The sequence below is a fragment of the Perna viridis genome, chromosome 2, assembly GCF_037379345.1.
Source record: "Perna viridis isolate PV_CMFRI_1.1 ecotype Kerala chromosome 2, ASM3737934v1, whole genome shotgun sequence".
NCBI lineage: Eukaryota > Metazoa > Mollusca > Bivalvia > Mytilida > Mytilidae > Perna > Perna viridis.
In genome coordinates, this window is record NC_142446.1 from 51,821,830 (window position 1) to 51,845,349 (window position 23,520).

Below are 23,520 nucleotides of genomic sequence, written 5' to 3' on the forward strand. Positions count from 1 at the left end.
GAAGAGGAACACTGCTACTTTTCAAGAATTCTCCGCGAAAATTGTTGGTAAACATAATTTGACAGTGCGCATGACCGGAGAACTTGTAAAACACAAGAACTATCTAATAAGTAGTTTGTAACATTAATTCCCCGATGGGTTAAGTTTAAAATGTGAGCAGTAAAAACTGTTACCTGTTTTATTATATTAAGTATGCACGATTGAACGGAATTTTTCAACATGAATGAACAACCTTTTTTTCAATGGGACTTGGTACGCCAGCCTCTCCAGGGTCAAGCCTTTGGCATGGGGGCATCGCTCTTGGATTTCAGGTAGGCTTCTAATTATTTAATGAATAATTACTGTTGAGCGGAAAAATCACTATTTTTATAATAGAATCGACAAGATGTACTGAAATTGTTTTCTCTCCACTTACTGTCTAGACCCAGCAACTTTTAGTAAAGGAAATGTGAATTAAAATTACATATTTTAAAAATTAAAGATAGTCTCATCCTTTTCTTTAATCAATATTAATTGGATTTTGTTGCATTAATAAAATTATACCCCGTGCATTTTTAACAAGATCTTTAAAATTACAAAATTTAAGTAAGATTAGACGAAAAAAATCCAGAAAAGTTAATTTGAAACGTGTTTAATTAAAAAATTTATTTAATGAAATTGATTTAAAAGGGTGATAAAGATACTTGTTTTAAACTAAAAATTCACAAGTTTCGGAACTGATAAAATTCATTTTCATCTTAAATGGCGAAGTTGTCATTAACTCTAGTGATGGTTTAAAAGTTATGGAAAAGCGAATTTTGCGTCTCCCGATTGGCATCGTAAAATATTTCTCGTCACCAAGATCGGGCGAGCAGAATTCCTTATTCTTTTAAATGTTTTATCGGTTTAAGAAGCGATATAAGGAATGTATTGAAACTATCCTTTCGTCCTTTAAGCACCAAATACAAATTTCATTTTGTCTAAATTTCTCAGCGAAAGCTAAATATTTGTAGATATTGAATTGTTACATTTGATTTCGTTTAAATTTATTTCTTCACGCGTAAAAAGAACATGTTATGGACAAAAATACCCAAAAATTTATTTATGATAATTATATTTCTATAGATTTTTGTAAATGATCAAGCAAACAACTTCATTCTTTTATTATTATGTACGAGTACCTTAATATTCAGACTTTGGTCTGACAAAAACTAACTGATTCACAAACTTTAGGTTTTTAATTGCACATTTTCAAAATTTCGTCTTGATAATATTCAAGTATCATAAATCAGAACTGCGAAAGTTTGGGAAAATTTGATGAATCCCAATCGTTTACCAGAGTTCTAGTAACATAGGTGTTTTTTTTTTATTGTTGATGTTCTAGAGCCTGGATGGCGATTCCCGGGATTCTGTCAGAGATATCTAACTACCGCTTTGAACTTTATTAAAATGTAAAGGGGCTGACACATCTCTCCCGTTTAATCTCACAGTAAATTCCAATAAAAGATATTTCAACTGATTTATTCAGCAGTCCCTGAAACTTGAAAGAAGCAATGTTTGTTCATTTTAAGAATGCATTTGGACCAAACCGATTTTTTTTCTCTCACTTCAATTCCACTTTTGTATGTGTTCGCCGTTGATTCCGTTTTGCAGTTTAACAAGGCTGTTTTGGGTCAGCCGCAAGTAAAGAATACTATCATCACGAAGTCAGATTTTCACAAATGAATTTAAAAGTGCAGAAATAGTTATTGACTTTAATTCTTGATTCTTTTTTTTAAATAAAAATAATAAAACGACAATTGGTATAACTATTTTGTCCGTTCATGGTTGTTAATATCGACTGTTTTTGGTCGGCAAGTGAAAACAAAAGATATGCTTTGTCGGAATCATGCCATCGACACAGAACTCAAGCGGTTTTGGTCTTTTTTTTACAAACTGTTAAAGCGAGAAAACGATGATATTGCAAAACTTGTTACACCGAAAGAAAGGCAGAAAAAAATAACAACACAAAACAATTTATTATTCAAAAAAGTAATTCGATAATTCTTGAAGCCTCTCTCATTATACGAACTCTGTCTAGATGTTATGTACCAATTCCTTGTTAAAGGTTAAAGTTTATTGTTTGTTTGGATGGTTTACATATTGTCATTCCAGTTATAATTATTCTACGTTTCTGGACATGTCTGACCACATTGTCAGACAAATAAGTTTTAATTTAGAAAATTAAATCACTTTCAGTCAACTTCCACTTTCGCATACATCAAATTGATATTAAGCAATAGAAGACAAAAATTTCTGCAATTCGATAAAATAGCAACATTACCTTGTAATAGATAAGGATTAAATTTGAACTTATCTTTTACTTTATTTTTTATTTGTCATTTTACATTTCTTTATCTATTTTATGTGTGATAATCTGTTTTTCTGCGTTTAGTGGATATTCTATTTGAAGTAGATATTTTCAGTATAAGCTGGTTTGCAAACTTAGTTTCAGTGGTTTCGTTTGAAGTTTTTCTCTAAATTGAGATGGTTTGATCACCCTTTTTGATGACACATATCATTACTTTTCTACAAAGCAATGAATATATATATCTGTCTACTTATTTCATTTCTTCTAGATTTCAATTATTATTATTATTATTATTATTATTATTATTATTATTATTATTATTATTATTGGGAGGGTTTGTTATTTTGTTATTTTGTTTTTGTTTCTTAGGCATCACCTCCTCTATCTAGGTTGCATCTTTTGTCCCCGAAACATCATACTACCTGTTTAGCATGAGCAAATAACATGGGATAGATAGTAAGTTCAATGGATACTCTTAAAAACGTTTCTGTTAAAGTTTAACATTTGTATTTTTTATCACGCATATCATAATTGTACTAAATAGGGTTTAAAGATAAGTGATTTCTTTGGAGATAATTTGAAAGATTGATTATATATCTTATACAATACTGCATATATACTACTCAATAAATTCATTGGCATAATTTCTTGATCTAGAGTATCCAAGTCAGTTGCAGATCCAGACATTCCTAAAGGGGATCGACAATTGGCTGACTGCGGGAGCCCGCTCCAGTGTTTTCCATTTTTATTTTACATATTCAGCCAAACTTTTCGAGTATAGAGTGGAGGTTGGGGCCTCTTGATCTGCATATGGAAGTCGCACAATTTTATTAATTTTGAGCAACTTAACTTGGTCATGAAGCATTGATTTTTTCTTAATTTCTTTCTTCAGTTTCCGTCCTTTCTTTCTAATGAACAAGATTTGGCCTCCCTGGAGAGTATTGGCAGATTTCTCGATATTTTTTTTCTTCAATATATTTGAACAAACAAAAGGCTGAAATAGAAGTTGTATTTAAAATTTTGATGTACAATATCACTCAAACATACTATGAATGATAGTCAAGGAATCGTAAGCAAGATAGTGCTGTATGTGTAACGTGTGACTGGCGACTTCAAAATATTTTTATTTGATCTTAATTTGGACATCGAGGCAATGAAAAAACCTGTATTTTTTTTTACTTTTTAGTGCCGATAATACCATTTCTTTCCCCCTTTTTCTTTAATAACTATCGAAGACTTAGCAAGTTAGGTAACTCTATTTCAGTCATTTTTCCTTTATATCACCGATTCTTGTTCAAATAAAAATGCAGTATAATGTATCCAAAAAATTAGATGTGGTCTTTGTTATGTAAAATAGTAAATTGAATAAGAACATGGTGAGGTATACCTGTGCGTATAGCACAGGTGTAAAATCGTATAGTCACTTTCTTATCTGTTCTAAGATGGGTCTATAAGAATTGTGACGAACACCTTTATACGTAAGATAAGTGGATTAATTCGTAATTCGGTGTTTCCTCTTCATTAAACTGAGGTAAGATTTATGGTGTGTATGTAGTATACATTAACTTGTATCCCATAAACAATCCTATATCTACTTATTTACTAAGTCTCACAATATTCATGCCTGCCATTCATTTTGATAGTGAGGATAAGACTGATGCGACCACACAAATGTAGAAGGAGTAGTGGTAGCACAGCGATGTGTGTCCGTCCGCCCGCCTGTCCGTCATTGGATTCTCGTATAGTTTGATTGCGTGTGAAATCATGCTGCCCTCATCCTTTTTTTAATCGTCAAGATTATTAAGGTTTGTCACATAGGTTTTATTTGCTCAAAACTGAAAACGTATCAACCACATGCTGTGGTACTCAAGAAACTATAAACATTACGCTAAACTAAACCCCGGTGAAGGTGATCACAACTTAACGTCATTTCTTTTTCCTCTGATTTTTTGTTGTTTTGTTTTCCAGTTCTTGTTTGCTTTTGTCTGTTTTTGATTTCTTGTGGATGTAACGAGTTATCGTTTTTATATTGTTTGAGAAATGATACATTTGCAGGAAAAGTCTTAAAATAGCGTTAACATTACACCCCTACACAAGCAAAATTGAGTGTGACTGTTCACACAGAACAGTACAAATATATTTACAATACAGTGAGAATGTGAGTGTGTGTGTGTGCGCGCGCGCAACAGTAGGATCAGAATACTGACAAATTCTGATGGCAAGTGCTTTCTCAATGTAAACTTGAAACACTGTGCCTTATGCTTTGCTTCTATTATTTTATCATATTGGCTTCACATATGTAGTAATTAAGATGAATACTTTTTACACTATTCCTATTTACAAAAATAAATCAAGGCGCTATAAGATGATTATAGGCGCTGGTCAGAAGAAAGATTGTGAAAGGGTGTTCGTCTCGACCTTCCTGTTTCATATTCTTATGGTGCAGGAGATAAATGGCTCGAATGGTGTAACCAAAATGACCGAGAAATATGATCTTTTAAGGTTGTTATGTCCAAAAGCTTTCTCCTTTTCATTCCTGAGAAAGCGCCTCATGTCAAGCATATTTATTAATCATTATGTCCTGAGACAGTGCCTTCTGTCCGACCTATTTAGTGATCGTTATGTCCCGAAACAGTGCTTTCTGTCTTAACCTATTTTGTGATCATTATGTCCTGAAACAGTGCCCTCTGTCCAAGCCTAATTAGTGATCGTTATGTCCGGAGACAGTACATCCTGCCTGCCTGAGACAATGTCTTCAGTCCGACCCAATTTGACTTACCAAACTCACTCAACCTTTTAAACTACTATAAAGTTTTTGTTAAGTTTTTCTTAAACTAATATTCTTTAAGTATTTTGGATCTTTTTTGGGTCTTCAAATGTCTCTCATTAAGCAGGAGAGGAACAGCATGTCGGGCTTACGCCCCCATCCCACAAAAAAAATGGGTTTTATTTGATACGAAGTCTTGATATTTTTTTTTTTTGCAAATTCTGTCCTCTAATTTTTTTTCGTGTATCTCTTCGCCTTCCTATTTCATTTTATTCAAGCCACCCTAACCCGAAATCATGGACCGCCCCTGAATCCTGAAAGAACAGAGCAGTAACGACACATTGAGCGTACTTTTCTTCTAAGAAATGTCGATCTTAGCTCGAATTAATAAAAACACATTTTCACAAAATTTTTGTTTTGATTGGTCCATAACTGCATTAAATTCATCGATCAAAGTGTCACATTTTAGTTGTTTGAATGATTATATTTTCTTTCGTTTCCATCAATTCGCCAAAAAGACAATAAATTTGAAATTCCTTCAACATGACACAGTTGCAAAATTATCATATTCGCCATGCAATAATTATAAACTTTGATGAATTACTGAAAAATTAGAATTGTGATAGATAAATTTCGGATGTGTTGAAGAGTTCGTACTTGTATGAGATTGCAGTTTTTTTGTCTGGGAAGTACATTTCAATCGTATGAATATAACGATTGGTTCATCCGGCCAGTACCCAAGTTAAAGTTGGTATAGCAATAGGTTTATCAATTTTTTTTTCACGAGTTCATCTACACTTCATCATCACTTATTCAAAAAGACTCTATTGTACTAATAAAATGGTGAAGGGCTACTCGGGAAAAGGGTGTTATGATGTTTGAAATATAATAAGTAAGTAAGTATAAAATCTGGAGGGGTTCTAACATTGATCGTTTCTATCATAACTGAATTTATGATATTTTCAGGGGCGGTCCAAGGTTTTAGGTCAAAGGGAAGTGTAAAGGACTAAACACCGAGCAAAACCTGTACGGGTAGATTTTGTTTTCCCTTTCAGTTTTATAGAGGGCGTATTCCCACATCTTTCCTTGAACCTGTGCCTGATTTTCAAAGAGCAACGGTATTGCAGTATAGATTGACCTTTCTTATCGTTTAAAAATGCAATGTACTAGAACAAATGGATTTATTTGTGTCTGCGTATTAGTACTTTCAATCTAAATTAATTCAGGAAAGTACGGCTGATGCAGGAAAATCATCAGTTGTAAAAAAACATTCACCCGAAAAACCCACAAGCAAACAAAAACAACAAACAACAACAACAACAACAAGCAAGCAATAGACGATCTTGAACAAGCAAGCTTTATTATAATCGTAATAAAGTTTTCCGTAAACTTTTTTTGCTAAACTTAAAATCTAGTCCAAATAAAAGTAGAATTTTTTTTTCAATATCCGTTGACAAAATTCAGGAACATTTTCTGTTTATGTTATTCGCATATGTGGGATCGTTCGTCCTGTTAGTACTTGTGATTTACAATTGTTTATAGATGTTTATTCAATAATGACGGGTTAGCACCTTCTTAACTTTTGTATTTAATAACATGCTTAATTATTATTTTTTTAATTCAAATCTGGCTGTAATGGGATTTGCGCCCGTTTGTCATTACCACCTTGATGCATTTACATGCACTGCATTTCAAGAATCGATGAAACACTAATGATATTTGAATATTTAATTTTGATCAAATTTATGACACAATGTATACTTGAATGATTTTTTTTTATATTGATTTTCAAGGCTTTTTGTATCTTTATGCTTTGTAAAGTACTGTAAAATTAAACCGTGAACATTCATGAGTTACCCGAATTCAGTCCTGTCGACCCAATGGTTTGATGATGAAAAGGGCCGTTCATTTGCTATATATATATTAGCAAATAGGTCAGATGTCACAATTTAAGGACCGTAAGTGAGTAACTTGTCCAAGCCGATAACCATGAATTAAATTCAAATTTTATGTCTGTTTTATGAAATACCAATTATTTTATATCGATAAGTATTTTGCTGGCACAGTAGGACACTGAAAATAGTTGTAAAGGCTTCTTATTTGAATTTTATTATACTTTCTATGGCTTTACTGTTCACCCTATGGAAAGAATATGTAAATTTTTGTGTAATATCCAATGCATAAATTACTCTTATAACCTCTAAAGGTGCACAAGTTGCAATATATGAATTTTATGATTGATAACACTAGCCGTGGTGGTTTATTTATGTCAACCACCTTAGAAAGCCAACCCTCTTGTAACTAGCAACAAATTATGTCTTGCCAAATAATTTCGTCTATTTTGACTACCTGCTTTTCTTGAACACACGTTACTTTTTAACTGTGAACATAATGGCTGAAACGGAAGGTGTATGTAGATTTATTTCGCTAAACAATGTGATCAAAAACAAACCAAAAACACGAAATACGTACACAGTTAAGAGACAAAACTTAATACACACAGCAAACATTTTAAAAGTAAAATAATATTTGTCTAATGTAAAGCTATTTGAACTATTTCCCAGCCGTTAGCCTTGTCCTCTTCTTGTAAATGATAACTTAGATAGAAACATATTTTAGGGAATCACTGGCAAATACTTCTGACACTGGCGAGTCCTGTTGAAAGGGCATTAGATAACGAAAAAGTTGAAAACAATTATGCTAGTCATATACGGAATCATATGAAAAGCGTCGGATCAGAAATTAGAAGAGCGCCTTCCGGTCATTCTATGTCACAGCGTGAAAAGTTCCAGATGTACAGAGTGTCAAAAAGGACTCGGGCGCTTGTGGTTGTAATTTTATTTTCGACCCTTATACTCGCACTTCACTCATTCTTTATTCATCCACCTATAAAAATCCAGTCCCTTTTCTCTTGTTTTCCGCACCCTGTATTCTACTAATGTCCTGTCCCTTCAACTCATTTCTCTTAATGTCTTGCTCAGAATTGCAGCTGAAGATACATAATGGTTAGGCAAGACTGTGGATTTGAATTTATTTTAATTATCTGTTTAAGAACCATGCAAAACTCCTAAGATCCTGTTTCAAGCGGGGAATATATCTCTAATTGAGTTTGCACTGTGACCTAGAATACAGGGTTTTAGACCAGGTTTTTTTTTTAGGAAACAGTCTTTGTTTAAAGGGTGGCATACATTTTTTTTGCAAGGGCTAACACTAGTGTAAATATGGCCCCGGTTTCCAAGTCTAGACTACCAATGTATGTTAGATACATTTTTTCTTTTCTGGAAGCCCTGTATAGGTCTGGGTGTCAAAAGAATAGGCCTGCAGCAGCGCTAAGCTTGTCGTAAAAGGCGACTAAATAGTGCTCAGAAATCTAGCCGGGGGCTAGGCGCTCTGCCCACAGAGCAACCGGGATGTGTGCCCCAGGTGGTGGAATGGGGTACCCCTGGCATGTGACATGCTGGGGTTGTCAGGCTATAATAGGGAAAACCTGACCACAAACCATAGTGGTGCACTGTATTGGGAAAGATGCCAAGTTCCTCGTACATTAAAGAACCCTGCTGTGGTACTCGATAGGAGTAGGAACCTTTGTGCTCTGCCACAGGAGGCTAAATTGCCCGACCCTACCCATCCCTCCCTTTCATCTTGTAGCAATCAAAATTTTTTGACCTGATTATCTTTTTGTCCCATCCCATTTTTTCATTTTATGTTCATTTTATCATCCATTTCATGTTCATCATCTGGATATAGCTGAAATATTGCTGCTTGGACGTTCAACCCCAACAATCAATCAATCTTTTCTGCAAACAATGTTATACGAGGGCACTTTTGAAGAGAGGTGGTATAGTCAGTTTCTATTTATAACAGGATTGGATTTATTTTTTTTGCTGTGTAGTTGCATTTGCTATTTTTTATAGACAAGTATTCATTAGGCATATGATTTTTCCTAAAAAGCATTTACAATTTGGCTTGGAAAAATTTAGTTCTATTTCTGGCTTTGCTAATATCTTAAATAAAATAAAATGGAAATCAGAAAATTACTCCGGAAAATATACAAATTAGAAAATATCTGCACAAATTATCAACCATGAAAATAAATATGTCTATTGACACCAGTAGCTTTTTTTTGCTTTAAGTAAGTCGCAAAATATGATGGGTCTGTTTCCTAGGAATGGAAAGGTGGTGACATCTTCTTGTTGTTCCTCAAAAGTAAAATTGCCCATGTACAGTTTTTAAATTAAAAACTAAACATTACGTTTTTTCTGTATACACTACTCTCCTACAAAAAGAAAGGAAACAGTTGTTTGTTTTTGCCACCCAGCATCTTGAAAACGCTCCTTGAAACAATATCTTAATTGTTTGCATTCCTTGTATTGATTGGCTCAGCAGGACCCTCCTACTTCAAGTCAAGCAGATTTTCTCTTTTATTATTGAAATCTGGTACAGTGTTATTGGTAATGTGTTTTGTACAATTAACTGTTTCTTTCTTCAATAATGTCATTTGATTAACAGAATTTACATTGCCAATTTACCCTGAATGATTCCCAGGGATTCCATTTAATGAATTCTCAAAAAAAAACTTTGATACTTGAATAAAAAGCTGCTGTCTTTTGAACTTGTCAAGGGTTCTTACAATAGAGTAACTCAATAATCTACGGCAATGACTTGGTGACATTACGACAGACCAACTAAAACACGAGTGAGGCTTAACCACTTTTATTGGTCGTCATTTAGTGATCCTCAAACTGACAGAACAGTTAAAGAAGGGCTTTTCAGTTAGTTCTGAAGATTTGTCTCAGGTCGAATGCATCATCTAGCTAATTTATCTTCGTCACTAGGGATAATCCAATATTAGGATGGGAAGGAAAATCTTCAACCATTTCTAATAACATTCATTTCGGAATATTTTTTTGTTTTCATTGATTAGATGTTTTGTTATTATTTTTTGTACTATTGAATTATTGTAAAACCTTTGTTTTTGGAAAATTGTAGAGCTGTTATGTTAATGGACTGCTGTCATGCTTTCTTTTTGTGAGATGGTTTCTTTTTAATTGAGTACAGTAAAACCTGTCTAAAACAAACTTATTTTGGACTTTAAAGTTGGTCCCATTTAGGCAGTTGTTCATGTATCAAGGTTCCAAATACATTAAATAGACCTTTTTCATATTCCCAATTTTGACCTTGTTTTTAAAATTTTGAGCAAGTTTAAGTAACCTTCCAACCCGACGGACTGGTTTCCTGTCCGATTGGAGCAATGGTCAGCAGTAGACTTCAAATTCAAATATTTGACTTATTGTAGCTGTGGTAGGTACTTGGTTACTTTTGAATAATTAATTTCAAACCATTTAGCTACTTACTGAAGTGTAAATAGCTTTAATTTTCAAAGAAAAATATTTACTGTTCTTCCTTTCCCCATTGAGACTGCCAACCTGGTTGTTGGTTGTTGGTGGGATATTTTCCTTTGAAAAAACTTGCTAAATTGGCTTGTATTCCGTAAATATGAAAAAAACTATTGATATAAAGGGACTTTAATAAGTGTCTTGTTTAGACAGATTATTCAGGGGTCATTTTAGACTGATTTTACTGTATTTGAAATTTGAGTGGTATGAAACTGAGTTGATCTTGGAATTAGGAAGGCATTAAAACTGGTTCAATGTTTTTTTTCTTTCTTCTTGTGCATAAATGCATTTTTGATTGCTATTTTCAAAATTAAATTAAAATTTTGCAAATTCTTTTCAAGAATTGTACTAATTATTGTGAATCTGTGAACTCACTCATTTGTTATTTAGTTAAAAATGCATTAAATTTGTGTCATTTGAAAGGAAAAGATGAACATGGATATTAATAAAGCAGTATTAAACTTTCTGTGGTAATTATTACTGATAACTTTATTATAGTATGAAAGAAATTAGAATATGATTAGTTGAAAACTATATTTTCAAAATGACGAAAAAATTGAAGTACATGACAAAAGATAGGTGCACTTGACTCAACCTTACATTTTTCCACTATTTTCAGGCTACCTGACTGAATCTTACATTTTTCCACTGTGTTTAGGCAACTTAACTGAACCTAACATTTTTGCACTGTGTTCAGGCAACTTGACGGAACCATACATTTTTCCCACTGTATTCAAAGAGCAACCAAATGATTTCACACTTTTAGATTGGAAGGGTTGGAAATACATGGTAAATGTTGAAATTCTGAACTTTTAGGCTAGTCTTGGTACATTTAACTTAAACCTGCTGACTTGATTTTCAGTTTTAGTCACAGATCTAACCATTCTGATTCTTCAAATTTGAAAAAAAAATTTGAATAGTTGGGTGTGGTTATGGTGATATGACAGGCCTATTTATCTGTGTCCATTGTTTCTTTGTCCCGTTACTTACATGTAATTATTCTCAATGCTAATTAGATTGCATTAATGCTAATTTTGCTAAGACCATAATTTCATTCTGATGCAAATTTTTAATACATGTAAACACAAATGTTAATTATCTGCCAGAACAATTAAAATATTAATAACTTTGGTTGTTTTATAGTCTCATAAATATTTCTTTACTTATTTTTGTTCACATTCTGATAATAAAACAGTGGCATATGAACATGCAGTAGCTTGGTCCATTGTTTTTCTCTTTGTGGTTATGTATAATTTGTATTATGCCCCTTTAAATATCATATATGTTGACATTCCTACATTTGGAACTCCATTAGATATTGTCATGATTCTAGTTACAGTGAAACCTGTGTAAACCAAACCCTGTTTGGACTTTAAAGTTTGTTCTGTTTAGACAGATGTTTGGTTTACAAAAGTTCAAAATACATTTAAGGAGGTAGACCTACGGTAAGGGACATAACTCTTACAAATCATTGGAACCTTTGTATTCACCATTTACATTCATCTCTTGCGAGCATCAGAGTAACTTGGACTGATTTCATTCTGTTTCAAAGGAAAGCTTGAAAGGCTGGGGAAATTGAATATGATATAAACATATCACTGATTTCAAGAGTTATGTCCCTTACCCTATTTCTACCTCCTTAAGCTGATATAAAAGGAATTTAAGGTGTCTGATTTATTCAGGTTTTCAGGTTTTTTAGAATTTGGTGAAGACAGTTTTATACCCTTATATCTGTATTGTTTGTTTAAACCAGAATAGGAGGACTAGTATACCAGATTCTGTAAATTCAAAAGTTATTACAAATATGTAAAAGACTAAATATTGCAATAATTTTAAGTTGCAATAGGAAATTTTATACATCACTTATATTGGATTTTTTTCAAAATTGCAAATTAAAATTGTGTTTTTGACAAAATGACAAAATTGCAATGATTAATTTACAATATTAGAGCTGAGTTTTCCTTAATAGTTCCATAATCAAAAATGCCTAATCATTTTTATGTCATTATCCAATCTAATTGCAGTCTTAAGTGTAAACATTTTGAATTACATGGCCAAAAACTAAATTTAGCATTTTTGTTCAGACATTAATGTAATTATTAGCCAATTTTCAACTACAAGCCCATTCCATAATTTTTCTGGCATTGGCCGCCACACTTGTGGATAAGTTTCTAGAGTTGCCTTTTAAGTAAGATTCCCTTTAATTGGAGTTCAAGTTACATATTAACTGTTTAACTTTAGTATCTTCTCAAGTTTTATCAACCAATTTACACAATCAGTCATAAATTTTAAAAAGGCGAAAGTCACACTGCGTCTTTTTCAAAACAGACCTCTCAAATTTACTATTTTGTAAGGTCCATTTAACAAAAAAGTTTGTATACAATAACAGTAATCCTGATAAATGTCTAAATCTGAATAGTGAATGTCACTTGAGACTTGTATTAATGTGGTCCTTTAATATCTCATAAAGATATCATTTACACAAGATTAGGTCATTCTGATAAAGTTGTTATTTCTATCTCTTTAACACTTCTATCTAATAAAATTACCAATTGTACCAGTATAAATATTATACCAGGTAATATTCTATCAGTTATTCTGTTCTTGTTTTGATTACCAATGCTACACAATTATTTTAATTTAGAGTGTTTTTTTGTTTGTTTTTCATCTGAAGATTCAGCTTGTTGTAAAACATGCTCACATTTTATAAAACCAATGGTGAGAGTACATATATTTTTATACCTTCCCCTCCAATTTGGTATTCAAACACAGATGCAAAATGAAAGGTGAGAATAATAGCTCAAAGTACATAATGCAGCCACATAACATTACAGTGGGATATGACTTCCTGGTGTATTTTGCAGAACTTCAAATCTCCATAAAAAATTGAATTTCAAGGTGCATAGATCAGTGGTGGGTCAGGGCATTGGAAACCAAACCTATTCTGACAGTAAATTTTGTTAATGACATGCAAAATATAGGCATGAAATGAGCGAATAATTACCTAAAACCCCATTTTTTTAACCACTCTAGACCCCCCCCTTTTAATATTTCTGGATCCTTTTCAGAACCTAAATGGGAAGACAGTACTTATTCATCTGTAAAGCACTGAACTAAACGTATCTTTCTAATGTACTTCAGTATTCAGCAGCAATTTATCATCCTCCAAGTTCTCAAATGTGCTCCACAAAACTTCCTCTAAGCCGTCTAGTGACACTATATACTTAATTGTCCGACAACCACATAATTTGTTTTGCATATGTAATTTTTCACTGTTACTACAACAATGTTTCATTTTTCAATCATTTTGACATTTAATGCCTGAATTTTAATTACTTTGATATTACAACAAACATAAAATCTTGTGTATTTATGAATATTCATTGATGGAGAAAACTAAAAATAAATGATTGATACAGTAATCATAATTTTATTTTAGGTAAAATGTCCAATTTTCATAAATCATTGATTTTTACATGTTTTTAGTTTTGATTTGAAGTTGAACAAAATGATGGAACTGATTTTAATGATTAATATTAGAATAAATGTCAGACTATGATAATGACCTGATATGTAGGCGAGACAGTCATCACTAGTACATATTTGTTTCTATTTTTTAACATAATAAGGCTATTGTTCATTTGCATAACCATATTTTTGAGATTCTAAAATTACTGAAGTACTCGGATAGATGCAACTCAGTATTCCATTGAAGTTATTACCTCGCCAAAGGGCGATGTTTTCTGTGGTAGGTTGTTATGAAGAAGTTAATGATGGTCCATCATATCACTTCATCTGTTATCAGAAAACAAGTCCTTTTCTGTATTATTTCATACATAAATTAATGGCTTAAGAGAACCAATAATGGTTTAGGATTAAAAGTTTGTACAATAATGAACCTTTGATGTGGTATACTGTTTTATCATATTCTGAAAATATCTTGGAAATAACTTATTTTCCCATTTCTTAATGTCAATTCAACTTCACTGTTATTGAATTACAGGAGTATTACTTGTCCACAATGCATTCCATATTGAATGGACATATTTGCTTTTTTTTTCTGCTTGCAAAAATAAGTGGTTTACCATATTTTGCAAAAAAATATAACTTTTTATTGCAACCTTCTCAAAATCGCATACAAGGTGAATATCAGTAATACAGTGTAAATGTATGATTAGTGGAATATGATGTAATTTTTTTCTTATCTCACCACATATCAACCCTCGACCAATATCATCCCTTGAGCAAACTTGTGGATGATATTAAATCTTGGGTTGATATGAGGGTGATACAAAAAAAACCCATAAAATTCTATGTACCATATATAAAAATTCAAAATTTTTGTCATTGAAATGAAGAAAGAGCTTTTAGTGTATTTTTTAGAAGAGCACTCCACTCTTTTTTCACTAAGAATTTTCTGAAGCATTTTTTAAATAGTTTTGTTTTCTTCAAAGTTTCATACTTTGATTCTGCTTGGCTAAGGATTGATCAGAGGTGACAGTTCATGTGGTGGGGGGTGGGGGGTGGGGGATATTTCCCCATTGACACCGTCTCATGTGGGATAATTTCAGATAAAGCAAATTTTTGATTCTGAAATTCAATTATTCAGTATTTTTCACAGAAAATGTGTAAAACCAAAAAACCTCCCACAAATCATACATTTTATGTTGGAGATTCTAAATTTTTCATTGGTTTTTGTGGGAGTCTCTCCCCCTAATGTGGGAGGGTTAACAGGTATGCTAATTGCTCATTTTTGCCTTTTTTTGTGGAAATAACAGAACTTTGCATCCTCCCCCTGGATCTAACACCGAAACAGTACTGTCAACATACTAATTTTTGCTGGAAATTGATTTATCACTACTAATTTTTTTTAAATTGAGAATATTGGCAACCACAAAAATTAATACAGATACAGTATGCAATAATTGTTTTTTTTTTTCAGTGACTATTATGGTGACTTGTTTTGTTTGTTCATCACCACTGAATATTCATAAAATATGTATAGTATCACCTTTAATCAAAGAGTCAAATTTTAACAATATTCAGCATAAATTAATTAAATTATTCAATTAAACCTTTCATATGTCACACTCCAACACATATCAAATTATTTTAATTTTGAATGTTTACAAACAATCAAGCATATGACATTAGAAGTGTTTATACTGTAAAAGCTTGCTTCAGATACCTGTTTGAAGTTTTTTATGTTTGTTTTTTTTTTAATTATTTGTGAATATTTTTTTTTTCATACGAACACCGTAAATTAACACGATTGATCATAGACACATGGACAACTTTGTATTAAGTGTCACATATGTGCCCTGTCTTTTTTGCTCGTTTTGCAGAGATTCTTTGATGACCTTTCCATTAGAAATTTTGCTAGAATTGTAACCAATAAAGTAGAGTTAAGAAGTGGAAACATTTTTTTATAGGCTCATAGAAGTGTTTAAATCATCCATATTTTTGTTTACTGTTGTCATATTTGTTCATTTGCGACTCTAAAATCAAAAGTTCAGATATAATATTATTAAATGTCATTTTGGTTTTCTTCAGCAAATGAAGGAAAATTAACTGTTAAAGGTATAGATTAGAAATGATAGACGGATGAAAGTAGGGAGTCTTTAATGTTATTAACCCACAAGTTGACTTACTTAGAGTTTGATAATTGATTTGTGAGGCGAGTAATTCTCGTTGATACCAGGATGATTCAATAATAATATTGTGATGAACACAGTCATAATACACTGGCCCCGATGCAATCCCGTGAGTTTAAAGCCAATCTTCTGTCAATATATTTCATTGTCTTTTATAATCCTTTATCAACATACAAACTATTGGCATAATTGAATTACTCAATTATTGAAATAGAGTGAAAATAAATTACTGTCTTGTTTTTAGCTATGGTAATCTAATAAAACGAACAGAATTACGCTTCATGCTCATATTGCTATGTACGGTAACTGCCCATCAACTTGGTATAAGAAAATAACATTAGGGATACAGTAGAAAAAATATAATCGTTTTATTTCCTGCCTGCTGATTAAATGGGGAAGAAGAAATTGCCACAAGTTTTTTCAAGAGCTTTATATTTCATTATTGTGTCTCTCAATGATTAGACCCTATACTGTTTATTTTCTCGTAAAACTTTCAACATTTTGATTGAAAAATCCCCAAGATGCTCTGAATTTAGCCATTTACAATAAAACAGTACTCATGATTTTCTTTAGTGCTGTAGAAGATATCTGTCTTTGTGTCATTAGCATAATTTTGTTCTATTTCCTTTTGTTGAAATGTTGATTTGGTAGACAGGCTCTCTTTGACCTTTTTCTGAAATGTTCATTGAATTGGGCAAAATTTCTTTGCTCTTGTCATTTATTTGATGGAAGAAATGAGTGGTATTTTAGATGGTTTTGGAATTTTTTCCAAATGGTGGAGTGAAGAAAAATAATATTTAGAACACCTCATGCCAAGAAAAATCATGATAACTCCAGTAATTGTGGCTTTGTCTTTGTGGAGTAACCATAGTTTTGGAATTTTTCAAGCTGTGGATTGAAGGAAAACAATATGTAGAATACCTCATGAATAGAAAAATCATGATGTCTCCAGTAATAGTAGCTTTGTCTTTGTGGACTGACTTATTGTTCCGAATTTTTAAACCAATTATACAATTAAATCTAACATTTCAGATAGGCATATTTATTGTTTGCAGTAATGAGATTTCATAATTATATTTTGTCTATAGTAGTTTTGTTAAGTTTTTATTAATGTTTCAGCATCCTGGAGTTACGGAAGGAGAAGTCACGTGATGCTGCTAGATCAAGACGTGGCAAAGAAAACTATGAATTTTATGAACTGGCAAAGTTACTGCCCTTGCCCGCTGCCATTACCAGTCAGCTGGATAAAGCATCAATAATCCGTCTGTCCATAAGTTACCTCAAACTACGGGAGTTTTCTGGTCATGGAGACCCACCATGGAACAGAGAGTCTTTGCCTAACAGTAAAACTATTAAAGGTACCATGAACACTCAGCCATTATGTTCTGTGAATGCAGTTTTTCTTTTGAGTTTATTGTGTAATGAAATGAAACACTTATTCAAGATATGGCATAAACCCTCATAAAAATTATATTTATTTTGAAAATTTGACACTGGTATTAAATGGCCATTTCACTTTTTGTTACAAAATTAGATGCTTTCTTTGAAATATATAATGAAACACAAAAATAGGGAAAGTCACATTAAAAAGTGTGTAAATACGTGTATGAGAAATCAGCCATCTCAGTTTGATTAGAAGTAATCTTAACATTGTGAATATTTCATCAAATTTAGGGAGCATGTTGATGGACTCAGTAACAACTTAAAAACTCATACAATGTAATTTAAGATTTTAACATAATATAAAATGTTGTCACTGTAACAAGGATATAACTACCAAATAATATCTTTATAAATTCTAAAAAGGTTGCTATTGATAACACAAGTCACTTCATTCAATGCCAAACAAAGATAGAGAAGGATCATATATAGATATAGTTATATTCTACAGTAGCATATCTCTTAAACCAGGTGTTCACTATTCCCACCCACTTTTTACAAAGGCCAAAGTTAACATTTTTTTGTGTTTCTTGTAACCTTTTTCCAATACACATTATTGATTATATGAATGGAGTCTAATACACATATTTTTGAATGAATGTAAGTTTTTAAATGATTCTTCAACCCTAGCACCTAATGAAGATCTTTGTGTGAGTATAACTGATGAATTTTTCATTTTTTTTTATCGGTCATCTTCAACTTTCATAAGTTCAAAAATGCAGGCTGTTGAATCCATGAAAATTCTTGGAAAAAGTCTATTTTGAATGAATTCTATTGAACAACAGATATAGTTTGTATACTGCCAGTAATCATTTTGAAAAAGTCTATTTAGTACAATTTATCATCAATAAAGTATCGAACTATGATTTTTTTACTTGGCCTGTAAGACTTTCGCCTAGCCATGTAATTCTAAGTTGCAATTTACATTGTTAGCAGATGATGTTACTGAAATTCCTATCTAGTCTTTGATACTTCTTCTGTTTGATTTATCACTCAAGCATGTTATCTGATACACACACAGTCTAAATGAAGCGTAACTTATAGGGTCAGAGGTCAAATGAAACAGAAAGAGGCAAATGTTTCAAGTTGTATCACCCTTTGCAGGTTTTCAATGAACCCTACATGATATCTTTGTAGTTTGGCATCAATTCAGGGGACTTTTTTGACAGATAAAACATTATCAGATGTTAACATTATCTCATCCTTCAGAAGTGAAGAAGTCGCTGAAATCAAATCGAGGCTATAGTTGTAATAGACCTACATCATAGCATAATAGAAATTTTTGCCTAGCAGAAATAAATGGCAGATTAATGAATTATGAAGTTAGGTTAGAGTCTCAATTTTGCATTTAATTTTTATTGTCTATGGCTTAGATGCATGTTTCTAGATAACATGCAGAACAGGCATTATACATTTTTGTTTAAGAGTACGGCCATTATTTCAAATGTAAGTTCAAACAAATAATCTGTCTATATATAATGCCAAAAGGCTCACTAGATATACTTGCTAGAAGCCATTGGTCTTAAAAACTTAAAAGTACATGAAAGTTGCTGCATGCATTTAGCAATTAAGTAGATAAATATTGTTCTAGCAGATCTTGAACACTTTGCTAAAACTGTATTTTACAATTTGCCCTGTAAAAAGGGATTTTTATTTTTTTGCATCTTCAGATTGTATTGAATGAAAAATTTATGAAAAATGATGAATAACATTTAGGGCTTCTGAATATTTAAAAAATTAGAACCTCTCGAAAATATCTTGCAATCCATTGTTTAGGACTGCAGAAGATTATGGTTTTTGAATCGTTGAAAATGATGCTTATTTTTGTCTTGAAATTACATGACCTTTGACTTTAGACAGAATTTGCCTATCTCACTGGCTTCCAGGTTGACTATACTGTATAACAGGTTTAAAATGTCACATTAAGGTACCTTTATTGTCTACAACCACTAATAATTTATATTAGGTGTTTATTATAAGAAAGAAGAGAAATGAATGCCCACTTCAAATAAAAAGGGTTTTTTTTTACAAAGAGGAAGAGGTAATGATTTTTTTTTAAATTTACAGAAAACATGACAAAAAATGATCACAAAATCAAAATTTCATTTTTCGGTTTTATGGTGACAGATGTGGTATTGATTATTTTATTGTAGATTTGTGGGATGTTGGTTTTTGCTTGGTTTACCAGGATTTAAACAAACTGTCATTGTGAACTTAAATGACACAGATTTAATGCTATTCTTATTTACTTTATGGAAGTGCCTTTAGTATGATCTTCAATTTTTTTTTATTTTAATACTTATTGTTTTTTTATATGAACGAATCCTTGCAATGACCTTTTGAAAAAAAAACTTTATTTGTTAAAAAATGATGAATTAAACTGTAAAGAGTACTTTTTCTATGTGATTAAGGTATAAACTTGCAATACTCACTGAGAGTAAAATGACTACTTATGTTAATTCACAAGTAACAAAACTGTAGTACATAACAATTTTTATGTTCAGTAGATTAACCATAGATGGATAGAAGTCTGTTTCTTCTAGAAGAACATTTAATACAAATTCTGTCATCCTCAAAGTTCCACTTTCAGATTTACTTTTAACATAAATTCTGTCACCCTCAAAGTTCCACTTTTAGAGGAACTTTTAACAAAAAATCTGTCATCCTCAAAGTTTCACTTTTAGAGGAACTTTCATACAAATTCCGTCATCCTCAAAGTTCCATTTTTAGAGCAACTTTTAAGGAATTTTTTAAAGTATGTCTTTTATAAGGATATTTTAAATCCATTCTTCTTAAAATTTTGTCTTTTGGACCACTATATTTAGCCTTTCTTCCTGAACTTTTAGTCTTTTGGACCACTATATTTAGCCTTTCTTCTTGAACTTTTAGTCTTTTGGACCACTATATTTAGCCTTTCTTCCTGAACTTTTAGTCTTTTGGACCACTATATTTAGCCTTTCTTCTTGAACTTTTAGTCTTTTGGACCACTATATTTAGCCTTTCTTCCTGAACTTTTAGTCTTTTGGACCACTATATTTAGCCTTTCTTCCTGAACTTTTTGTCTTTTGGACCACTATATTTAGCCTTTCTTCCTGAACTTTTAGTCTTTTGGACCACTATATTTAGCCTTTCTTCCTGAACTTTTAGTCTTTTGGACCACTATATTTAGCCTTTCTTCCTGAACTTTTAGTCTTTTAGAGGTATGTTGAAAAAAATAATTTTTTTCCAAAATGCTATCTTTTGGAGGAATTTTTAAAAGCAAAATTTAGTTTTCTTTATAAAATTTGTCTTATGAAGGAATTTTTGAAAGTGAAGTCTGTCTTTTAATTTGTTGGTTATTTCATAGTTTTCATAGGTTAATCTTCATAAAATCTGTCCTTTATTGAAAATTTGACCTCAAACTCAAGATCTTTATTCATAAAATTACTTTTAGTATGTTGTTTAGAGGAATCTTTAAAGCAAATTCTTTTAAGAAATTTGTCTTTCAGAGCAAATTTTGAATCAAAGCTTGACTCCCCAAGATTTTGTCTTTTAGAGCAATTTTCATAGCAAGCTCTTTTTAGACCATAAACATTCTAGAGTTTTTTAGGACTTTATTTATCTGTTCTGCTTCAGAAATTAAATTTTTATTGAAATTTATTTTCCCAGACAAGGTTGGCTATATTCTATTTAAATGTGTTAATCACAAATTACTAAAGTTATTGATAACATGTATTGCTATAGAATTGATATCTTTGATTTAAATTTTATTCTGAAAAGGATGAAATCTCAGTTACCTTTTCCAACCATTTAAGTAGCTGTCTTTGTAAGAATCATGCAAAATCTGAAAAATGTGATACACCCCAAAAAAGGCTACATATTTTTATTTTTGTAATTAATTTGTTTTGTTGGTCTATATTATGAAATGTGTAATTATTCATTCAAATCTGCCTGCTCTTAAGAGATAATCAACATTAAAAATCCAATTGATTCTATTGTATTTGAGTGTCATTTACAGAGTTATCTCCCTTAATTTTGAATTCTACAGTACGTTCTATACAATTTTTATCTCCTATGAGCATGGGTTATACGAAAAATCAATGTTAATTTCTGTTTACTGAAGCATTTTAAACAAAATATCCATAATAAAAATATGTAGGCTTTCCAACCATGTATCACATTTTTGCATGATTCTTAGCTGGAATGCTACTTAACTATTTTGTTGTTGTTTGCCTAAATGCCACTGTTTCTTCATTTGTGTCGTTTACTTTGATTTTGTTGTAGCATTGTCCAATTTTGTTTGCATAAATTTGTGTTTTAAAGACTGACGTTAGAAATAGATATTGTTAGACAGGAGTTCTGCTACATGTTAAAGGCTAGATGTTTCCCCTTAGTGTGTTTTAGGTCTGGTATTTGCTTCCTACCTGTTAGCCTTTGGTCTATGGTCATGTTGGAGATTTTTAGGTAAAAGCAAATTTTTGGTTTAAAAATACAATTATTTAGTATTCTCACAGGAAATATAGTAATTTTAACCAAAAATCTTCCTCTACAATGTGAGAGATTCTAATTTTTTTGTTGATTTTGAGGGGTCTTCCCCCTCCTTATGTTGGAGTTTTAAAATGTTTTTGCTTTGATAATTTTCTTGTCATGAGAATATTTCACACATCATGCTTTGGTATCACATTGACACATCTTTTTTCTTGATGAATTACATGTTATTTGGTATTTCAGGACATGGAAGAAGAAGAAGTCTGACTAGTGCTGATTTAATAGACAGTCATCAGGGTACTCATATACTACAGGTACATGTACCTTTAAGATATTGAGAGGATGCATGTAAATAATAATAAAGAAATACCAATCATGTAAATATTGCAAATATTGTATATTTCTTACCTGCAGCATTAGCACCAAAATCAGTGGAAACTGTCTAAACTGAACCCCATTTGGACTGGATAATCTGTTTGGTTTAGACAGGTTTTTAGTTTATACAGGTTCAAAATACATTTCAACTTTTGTAAAGTTAAAAAAAATGTGTGGTTTAGACATGTATTCAGTTTTTCCAAGGTTTGGTTAAGATGGGTTTCACTGTATTTAAGAAATTAAAGATTCAAAAATAAAATATACAAGAAGCACTCAAAGCCAAAAAAGATATTGAAATAGAAAGCCAAATCATGCAGTGATAAATTCTACCAAGTATGTCAATGGACTATATTATTTTAGCCACATTGTTTATTACAAATTTTGGTGTGATGTACATGTGAAATGAATCTAATGGAAGGTTTTATGAAAATTTGATTCTTAGACTTTTTTGATGGAATCTGCTGTGCAAATAACTCTTCAGAGGGTTGGCACTGATGGAAGAAATTTGCCATAAAAAATCTTAAATTTTAACCCAATTTAAAATACGAAAAAAAAACTGGAATTTTCAAGTGTTTTTTTTTTTTTTAAACAAATATGTTTTGAGTAAATGCAATTTTACTTTTTAATTTCCCAGAAAAATAGTATAAAATGTACAAATAGATGCATTTTTACAATTTTCCAATTCTTAACTCAATTAAAAACACCTAAACAACTAGTTATCCATTAACAAGCAAAACTTTTCCATATTTGTATTCTTTGTTAGTAGATCTGCTTTACATATTTAATGCTCAAAATACAGACATGCAAGTGTTTTACAAAATATATAATACATTTTAACTAATATGTGGCCGATATGGTAAAATAGCACTTTTTGGAACCTCCCACTGTCTTATGATTTTAGGAAAATAACCTTTTTCAATGTAAATTTAAAATTTAAATTCATGCTGACATTGATAAATCATTTGAGAATTAATGATGATTATCAATAATAAACACCAATTTGTACACTACTTTTTATGAAAAAAACACAACCAATGACAACTTAAAATGAGTTTTTCTCAACATAATTCTGTTATTGTCACAATATTAATG

The 23,520-nt window shown here is 31.5% G+C and overlaps 1 protein-coding gene across 1 annotated transcript in view; it reads left to right on the forward strand.

Annotated features, from left to right (window-relative positions):
* The window catches only part of LOC148625711 (protein trachealess-like), a 49,426-nt gene continuing 25,906 nt past the window's right edge, over positions 1-23,520 (forward strand). Inside the window, exons 1-3 of the mRNA XM_088569413.1 lie at positions 1-311; positions 17,266-17,504; positions 22,297-22,367. Of these exons, the coding sequence (XP_088425539.1) occupies positions 220-311; positions 17,266-17,504; positions 22,297-22,367 (402 nt within the window). The 5' untranslated portion in view covers positions 1-219. The remainder of the gene's footprint in view (positions 312-17,265; positions 17,505-22,296; positions 22,368-23,520) is intronic.